The sequence below is a fragment of the Gossypium raimondii genome, chromosome 5 (genome assembly GCF_025698545.1).
Source record: "Gossypium raimondii isolate GPD5lz chromosome 5, ASM2569854v1, whole genome shotgun sequence".
In the NCBI taxonomy this organism is placed as follows: Eukaryota; Viridiplantae; Streptophyta; class Magnoliopsida; order Malvales; family Malvaceae; genus Gossypium; species Gossypium raimondii.
This window is the reverse complement of record NC_068569.1, coordinates 29,007,381-29,017,073: the sequence shown is the minus strand read 5'-3', so window position 1 is coordinate 29,017,073 and position 9,693 is coordinate 29,007,381. Positions and strand designations below refer to the sequence as shown.

General features: G+C 33.9%; 1 protein-coding gene across 1 annotated transcript; it reads left to right on the top strand.

Moving 5' to 3' along the window:
• The first annotated feature begins 479 nt into the window (after nt 1–479).
• Nucleotides 480–4,588, top strand: LOC105770884 (uncharacterized). The gene is made up of 3 exons (XM_012592245.2): nt 480–673; nt 911–965; nt 1,426–4,588. The coding sequence occupies exon 3, from the start codon at nt 1,489–1,491 to the stop codon at nt 4,447–4,449; it is 2,961 nt and encodes a 986-aa protein (XP_012447699.1). The 5' UTR covers nt 480–673; nt 911–965; nt 1,426–1,488; the 3' UTR covers nt 4,450–4,588.
• Nucleotides 4,589–9,693: the final 5,105 nt, after the last annotated feature.

Sequence of the window (9,693 nt, the reverse complement as noted above, 5' to 3'; positions counted from 1 at the left end):
CAGCTGAAAGCTAACAATACCACCGGCATTGGATACTCAGTTTCTATTTTGATTTTATTTAATCTTTTAATCTTTTGTTGTAAAAAATAAATTACATCTTTCTAAAATTTTACAATTCATTTTATGAGATTAAACCTATTATTTGTTATAAAATTTTAATTAAAAAATATAAAAATATTTTTGTTCATTTTTTTATGTAGATCTTATAATCATATCCAGTTTAAATTACTGCATTTTTACCCACAGGACAACAGTGGACAAAAACAAAACCCCATACCATGTCCATGTTCAAATGTGAATCCAGAAGCCGTAAAACACAGTGGATTTTGTCTTTCCAGCCAAAAAAAAAAACTTTTTTTCTTTTATAAAGAAGAATGCAGTGAAGTGGAGTCTATCAACCCATACCTCGTCAGGTCATCTTTTGGGTCCCATCCCCCCCCCCCCCCTCTTCAACGCTGTTTCTTCTTCTTTGTTAGCCCCAAAAATACTATAGACAAAGACATAGAAAGAGAAAATCTTGTTTCTATAGACATTGTGTTCTTTAAAAAGACAAGAAAAAAGGACAGAGAAACAAGCAAAACAAGTGTGTGTGTTTTTAGGACAAGTTGAGGCTTTTGGTTTTCTGATGCCATTACCAAATCTTGGGTTCTTTCTGTTTCAACTTTTTAGTAAGGTAATCTTTGATTCTTGGCAACATTGTTCAAAATCTTTGCTTTGTTTAATCTGTTTCTGAGAATGGCTTTTTATCAAATCTAAGTTTTAATGGTTAAGCTAATTCCTTTGCTTCGATTTAGCTTTGGTAGAACTTTGTCTATTTCATTGTCGAACTCGAAAATGTTATCAATTTTGCCATAAAAAATACATCTTTTTTTTATATATTTTTTGGCTAATTATTTGCTTTGTTTTGCAGTTTTGTGAAGCTAAATTTGTTTCTGATCGATTCGGCAGACATTGTTTGAAGCCAAGTATGTTCCTCAGATCTGAAAATTGCTTCTTTAGATCTGTAATGTTCTAGAGCTTAAACTCTACTCATTACTTTCATGTTTTTCTTTTCATTTTTTTTGATTTTTCGAACTATGTTGGTTGTGAGCATCGGATATGAGTATGTTCTAATGTATCAAGAAAAATGACGAGTCTTTGAATAAATCTATGCTTCAATTTAGCTTTCTTTAAAGCCATTTTTGTTAGTCTGATTCATATTCTTTGTGTTTCAAAGATTTGAAATATTTATTTCTGAGTTTTGCTTTGAAAATGTATGAATTTGGTGTCTGTAATTGTTAGTTTTTTGTTTACTATAATGACATTGATGTTTGTTAAACTAAAACATCGCTGGTATGGATTTGGTTTCTGACAAAATAAATACATGTCTTTCTTTGGTGTTTTCATGTTTACTTATTGTTTAATTTCAATCCCTTTCTGTTTCAGATTGGCTTCTCATACATTGATTGCACTTATGGGATCTGGCTCGAGAGAGAAAGTGTCTTAAATATGGATCTCGGAGAAGGTAGCGGCCGGTTGGGGTCGCTACCGACGACGACGTCTAGAACTATGTCATCATCTTCGTCGGCATTCTTTTCTGCAAATCAGTCACCGTTGTTTTCCCCGAGATCATCGACCTGTCAGTTGTCTGAATCAGCACGGTTTGATGTTCAATGTGATAGTACTAATTTAAGTGCTGATCCTTCAAGTTCGAGCTCTGGAATTCCAGATCCTGAATGCCTTGCAAATGTTGGATTTGCTGTTTCGGACGAGTCATTAATGGCGGCTGCTTGTGTTTCAAGTGATTTCCCGAAATTCGACTACTCGTCATGCACTTATAGCCATTTGCATGACAATGGTTTTTCTGGTATTATAGAGAAACATAGAAGGCATATAAGAAGCCATGATATGATGTTTTCCCCTGTTCCGATATCATTATCGTCTTATCAGCAAAGTAGTTACGACGTTTACATTGGGTTACATGGTCGGAAACCTTCCTTGCTGAGGTTCACGAATTGGCTCCGTGCTGAATTGGAAGTTCAAGGGATGAGTTGCTTTGTATCCGATAGAGCTCGTTTTAGGAACTCGCGTAAGCATGGACGTATAGAAAGGGCAATGGATGCTTCTTCCTTTGGTGTTTTGATTCTAACAAAGAAGTCATTCAGGAATCCATATACTATCGAGGAGCTTAGATTTTTTTCGAGCAAGAAAAACTTGGTTCCGATCTATTTTGATTTGAATATGGGTGATTGTCTTGTCCGGGATATAGTTGAGAAGAGGGGAGAGCTATGGGAAAAACATGGGGGTGAGTTATGGATTTCGTATGGAGGATTGGAGAAGGAGTGGAAGGAAGCTGTTAATGGCCTTGTTCGAGCCGATGCATGGAAGCTGGAAGCTCTGGAGGGTTGTTGGAGAGACTGCATATTACGAGCTGTAACATATTTGGCAATGCGGTTAGGAAGACGAAGTGTTGTAGATCGGTTAACGAAGTGGAGAGAAAAGGTAGACAAAGAGGAATTCCCGTTTCCTCGAAATGAAAACTTCATCGGCAGGAAGAAAGAATTGTCTGAGCTAGAATTTATACTTTTTGGTGACATTTCCGGAGAATCTGAAAGAGATTATTTCGAACTTAAGGCTAGATCAAAGAGAAAGCATTTGACAATCGGGTGGAGTAAGAGCAGATCATTGGAGGAAAGACGTAGGGAATGCAATTGGGAGAATGGTAGCCGGAAGGGTAAAGAACCAGTCATTTGGAAGGAGTCGGAAAAGGAGATCGAGATGCAAAGCACCGAAAGGCAGCGCTATCAAAGACCAAGAAGCAGTGGACGGAATTCACGAAGAAAGAGACCAGCGAAATTCATATATGGAAAGGGTATTGCCTGTGTAACGGGGGACTCCGGAATAGGGAAGACTGAGCTTCTTCTCGAGTTTGCCTACAGATATCACCAGAGGTATAAGATGGTTCTATGGATAGGTGGGGAAAGCAGGTACATTAGGCAGAATTATCTAAATCTCTGGTCGTTTTTGGACGTAGATGTCAGGGTTGAAAACGGCATAGACAAAAGGCGAATGAAAAGCTTCGAGGAGCAAGAGGAGGCGGCCATTTCTCGAGTCCGAAAAGAGCTAATGAGAAACATACCTTTTCTGGTGGTGATTGATAATTTGGAGAGTGAAAAGGATTGGTGGGATCAAAAGTTTGTAATGGATCTTCTTCCTCGTTTTGGCGGAGAGACTCACATTCTAATATCAACTCGCCTTCCCCGTGTGATGAATTTAGAACCTTTAAAACTCTCGTACTTGTCTGGAGTAGAGGCGATGTCATTAATGCAGGGAAGTGTAAAAGACTACCCTATTGCAGAGATCGATGTTCTCAGAGTCATTGAGGAGAAAGTCGGAAGGCTAACTTTGGGGCTAGCGATTGTAGGCGCAATCTTATCCGAGCTACCTATAAATCCGAGCCGGCTACTGGATACCATCAACCGGCTGCCCTCGAGAGACTTCTCATGGAGTGGTAGGGAAGCTCATTCATTGAGGAAAAACACATTCCTCCTGCAACTCTTCGAGGTATGTTTTTCGATATTTGATCATGCGGATGGACCAAGGAGCTTAGCAACGAGAATGGTTCAGGTGAGTGGTTGGTTTGCACCTGCTGCGATTCCGGTTTCCCTGTTAGCACTAGCTGCTCACAAGATACCTGAGAAACATAAAGGAACCAGGTTTTGGAGAAAACTATTACGTTCCTTGACGTGTGGTTTTTCTTCGTGTTACTCCAAAAGATTTGAGTCTGAAGCATCTTCCATGTTGCTAAGATTTAATTTAGCAAGAAGTAGTACCAAGGAAGGTTATATCCATTTCAACGAAGTCATCAGGATGTACGCTCGGAGGAGAGGAGTTACTGGAGTTTCACATGCCATGGTTCAAGCTGTAGTCAGTCATGCGTCATTATCCCACCACTCAGAACATATATGGGCAGTTTGTTTCTTGCTATTTGGATTTGGAAATGATCCAACAGTTGTTGAGCTCAGGGTGTTGGAATTATTGTACATTGTCAAAGAAGTGATTTTGCCTCTTGCAATTCGGACATTCATGGTATTCTCCCGGTGCAGTGCTGCTCTGGAACTCCTCCGACTATGCACCGATGCTTTGGAGGCTGCAGACCAGGCATTTGTTACCCCAGTCGAGAAATGGTTGGACAAATCACTTTGTTGGGGGCCTATCAGAACGAACGCGCAATTGAATCCATGTCTTTGGCAGGAACTGGCATTAACGAGAGCCACCGTGCTAGAAACCAGGGCGAAGTTAATGCTAAGAGGGGGACAATTCGACATAGGAGATGACCTAATCCGGAAAGCCATTTTTATTCGGAACTCGATCAGTGGTGAGGATCATCCGGATACAGTATCCGCTCGTGAAACACTGAGCAAACTCACCCGGCTTCTAGCAAATGTTCAAGCTCATACTTCACCATAGATCCCTATATTTCTTTGTTAGCAAAATTTAGAGTGTAGATTATACAAAGTTTACAAATAAAACTCTTGTAAACAGCAATTCATAGAATTTTTTTTTTAACCATTTTAACTTGGAATGAGATGCCTTACAGTTTTGAATTTACATTGTGTTGAAATCTACTGAGTTTGCTCAGAGTTTTGGAATGGCTATACCTATGCTCCTGAGTCCTGAGTTATTTATGTTCAATTTGTGAATCGACTTGACAAATAAGCCTAAGTCTTAAATATCGAAAGTATGAAGTGAAGAAAAACAAACCAACCAATCCTTTACATATTATTACAGAGTTTTTGAATAACTAATAAATGAAAATATTTTACAGGAAAATCATTAAAATTAAAGAAAATTCAAAAATTATTATTTTTTTCAAAATGAAACAAATAAGTCTAAAATTAAATTATTAAGAAATATAATTACGAACTTCAAAAACATTGGTAGAAAAATGTATCCAACATATTTGAAACAAGAGAATCTCAAAGCATATGCTTGTGGAAGGATGTTATTAGATTTTAGTTTTATGTTTCGTTTTAACTAATAAAATGAAATGGATATGAATGATACATTAAATTTAAAAAATAATCGATGCGAAGCTTTTAAAGAAGAAATATGTCATAGTAAAATGTTTACGGTTAAACCTTCCTTAATCTTGGTTATATTGGGTTTTAATTATTTTATATAACTATGATAGAATTCTAACTTATGATATGAGTGAAAATATTTATGTAACAAATATATTTATAGAAAATGATATTAAAAACAAAGGTTGAATTATGTTTTCTTTTTCTTTTTAGTTAATTAATTATGGAAAGTACAAAATGATCACATAACTATTCAATTTGATTCTTTTGATCATTAATTGACTAACATAAAATAAAAGCACTCAAAAATTTAAGATAGTTAGGTGACCAAAATAGACAAAATCGAATAGTTGGGTGACTATTTTGTAACTTTTCATAATTATGTGATGAAAAAGAAAAAATTATAGTTGAGTGACTACTAATATAATTCACTCTAAAAGCAAAGGATGTATTAGTTAAAATGGTAAAATTGACATGCTAAAAACAATATTATCTTAAGTTTAAATCTGGGTGTTTTTAAGATTTAATATAAAAATATAAAAAAATAAATATCCTCGTAATAACATCTATTACTTAATAAATTTTTTTTTATAATTTTATAACGTAATTGACACTTAATTAATAGTTATACTAAGGCTGAGTTCTTTTGGGCGTTTGAAAAATATTTTTACATATAAAAGTGCTTTTGGGTGAAAAGTAATAAAGAACAAACTTCGGTGGTGATAGATTTTTAACTTTTTTAAAGTGCTTTTGGGCAGATGAAAACGCAAAAATTTTTAACTTTTTCAGCCAAAAAGTGTTTTTGGACTGGTCTTTTACCTTTTTAGCCAACACACACGCTGGTTCTTTTACATTTTCTCCTGAAGATTGACCATAACCATCTTTGTTCGGCTGTGTTATTTTGGGTGTTTGGAAAGTATTTTTACATATAAAAGTGCTTTTGAGTGAAAAGTAATAAAGAACAAACTTCGGTGGTAGTAAATTTTTAACTTATTTAAAGTATTTTTGGACAGATGAAAATGCAAAATTTTTTAACTTTTTTAGCCAAAAAGTACTTTTGGGCTGGTCTTTTACCTTTTTAGCCAACACACACGCTAGTTCTTTTACATTTTCTCCTAGAGATTGACCATAACCATCTTTGTTCCTGTGGATAACTAATCTATTGGAATATTATCCAAAAAGCACTTTGCTTTCATATCTGGTTCTTTGCTTTCATCTATTGGAATATAATATTTAATTATTATATTTAAATATTTAAATATCATTTATATATTCTAATTAAATTTAATAAATAATTAATATTAATTACTTAAAAATATTTAAAATTAATATTATATATTAAAATATTAACAATAAGTTATAATAAATTATTTATTTTTGCTAAAATATCATAATATTAACTAATTTGAACATTATTTAAATACATATTTGTTATTTTATAATATCATGTATAAAATGGACATTTTATTCTTCAAAAGCACTTTTTGACAACAATACCAAACATTCAAATTTTTTAAAAGCACTCCTCAAAAATACTTCTCAAAAGCACTTTTACACAAAACTTTTCAAAAACAATGAAGAATTAACCCTTAGCTAAAGACGTGAATAATAATATGTACTTCTCCAAAAAGCAATCTTTATTTCTTATAAGGAATTAGTGGACATGTGAATAGATCCAGCAGCTTGTCAAGTTCAGTAGACTTGTTCTTTTTTAATTTAATTATAAAAATATATAAATACTAATATAAAATAAATTTTAATATTTATTAATTTTTAGATAATAAAATGGGTCAATAAGTTTGAACGGGCCAACCTGAAGATGGGTCTAGGCTCTAAATTTTTTTAAACTAAGCGTCACACAATATAATCGGTATTTTTCCTTAAGTAAATATAATCGGTATATATAAATATATATATTTGATTTTCCAAATATATAAAGAAAATTAAAAAATTAAATGACATCTATAACTAACCATAAAAGTTAAAAGGTAAATTTTACTAATAGTACTAATAGTTAATCGTTTTGATCATCCAACTATTCAATTTTAATCACTACCTAGCTAACAGTGGGAAGCTTTTAAAATTGGCATAATAGTAAATTTAACCTCAATATTTATACATTATGCTAATTTGTCTCGATTCTAAAAAATCTAACTCTAAACATTTACACATTGTGTAATTTGGCCTTTTTTTTGTTTTTATCCTTTTCTTTGTGGCCATTTTCACCGAAAAACTAAAAAATATCAACTAAATTTGGTTGAAAATATACAAAACATGAAAATACCCGAAATTCAAAATAATAATTTTCATATTTTCTCATTCTTTAAAATTAACCATCAACATCACAAAGAAAAATAAAATTGCAAAAAAAAAAGAGACCAAATTACACAATGTATAATTATTGAGGGTTTTTTTTAGAATCTAAACTTGTAACACCCTAAATCTAGTCTAAACGTTATAGCTGAATCTGGAAATGTTACGTGAAATAGATTTAAATCTTACTTCCGTTTTTTTTTTGAAAACATCGTATAACTTTGTTACTAAAAGAGTCCACATTAAAAACGTGCTGTTATACTTATTAGTTAAACCATCAATTATTTACATTTTCAAAATAAGTCGAATAATTTGCAGCGAAAGTTCTTTAGACGTATTTTGGAAAACCGATTTTATTTTTCCCGAAAACTGTTGAATGCTTAAAAACATTTGTTTTGGTAAAGTTGTTTAACCAAATGTCATTCTAGAAATCCCAAATTAAAATCCAAATCCAAAATAAAACCCAGAAATCTAGAGAGTCCAAAATTTACAAAACTTTTAACCCAAAATTTAAATAAATTTAATTCAAGTAAAAAATAATTTACGAAAGAATGGACGTAACCGAGTTCCCATCACACCGACCTGCCTAAGTCTGAGGATTACTTGAAATTATCAGACAAACAGATAGTGAGTTTTTATAACTCAGTGCAACTCATAAGAAACAAAATCTCAAACTCAGTTACATGGCAGATTGGATACAGACTTATTTCATAAACATAATCAGAATCATATTAGAATAATACAAATACAGATATATATAATCCTACCCCCATCCTCTACACACCAGCTCCGACCATCCCAACACACCACGTGGGGTATAAAACACCCACCTAGCCCTACACACTGCTTAGTGTCCATACGACACTTTTCAAAATAATCACAGCTGTGCTGCCAGCATAATGGTGAGATATCGCTTCACACAGAACACTTCCTCCACATAATACATATCCCAACCTATAATCAGACATAAACAAAAAAATAACAGATTTCTGAATATACATATCATACATACTCGTACAACAGAAGCAGAACATGGTTTGTACATAACAAATCATATATGTTAAACGTTATTTATGTCAAGATTCACACTATCAGACTAACAGAATTCATGCTTAATAGCTTATATGAACACATACCGGCCCCATGGAAGGCCCATAGTCGATCGAGATGACGTATACGACCCTAGAGAAAAAAATTTAAAATTTGGGCCCACACGCCCCAAAATGGCTTGCTCGTGTGGGCCCACACACCCAAAATGACCTTGCCCGTGTAGCCCACATGGCTTGGTACACGATCCAAAATGGCCTAGGCCATGTAGCGTTGACAAACCCTAATTTCAACTTTCATCGATCGCTATTTTTTGAGTTTCTCGTTACATACCTATCTCGATTTTGATGCGAAAACAACCACGATACCTCTAAAATCGCCAATGAATAGCAATCACACCCACAAATTAGGTCGTTGGAGTAAAATCCACTGGTTCTCAATCTTCTCTAAGCCAAACGAAGAAAATCGAGAAATTCGAATCGCAGTGATTCAAACGAATGATTTGTGAATAGAATCAAAGGAAGAAACAAAAGGGATTTGCAGAGAAAAGAAAAAGAAAAAATGTCAGGAAGAAGAGGAATTTTAGGAAACAAAATAAAAATAAAAATAAAGTTAAAAAATATCTTAACTCCCCACTACCTCACTAACAATCCAATCCCACCAAAACCGACACTTTGATCCTCATCCAACTGCCTTCGAATTTCAATTCCACTAAACCTCTACTACACAACTGGCACACACACATAGAAACAAAAATTATTGCTAAACGCTCATTCGAGGATTATTCTAGGGCAAGCGGACACTTACCATTTGAACCAACAAGCTCATTTTGATATGAGTTGACTGAAAATATAATACAAGTCAAGCAATTAAGGATAAGGCTAGGAACAAAAATAGCAAAATTTCTAAAAATGAGACTTAAACCCAAGACCTCAAACACGCACCTACATCACTTAACCACTGAAGCAGATACTTATTTATGAAAAAATTCATAAAAACATAATTTAATAAATCAGGGCGTTACAACTCTACCCCCTAAAAGAAATTTCAACTTCAAAATTTACCTGATTCAAACAGATACAGATACTGTTGACATATCGAGTCTTCAGGTTCTCACGTGGCTTCCTCAGTGCCATGATTCCGCCACAGAACCTTCATTAATGGAATAGATTTCCTCCTCAAAACCTTAAAATCTTGATATAGAATCTGAACTGGCTCCTTCTCGAACGTCAAATCTGGTCTAACATCAATCTCCTTAATAGGAAAAATA

What these genes read in the sequence shown, in the direction of transcription:
- LOC105770884 (XM_012592245.2), top strand. Translation starts at nt 1,489, where the DNA reads ATGGATCTCGGAGAAGGTAGCGGCCGGTTGGGGTCGCTACCGACGACG.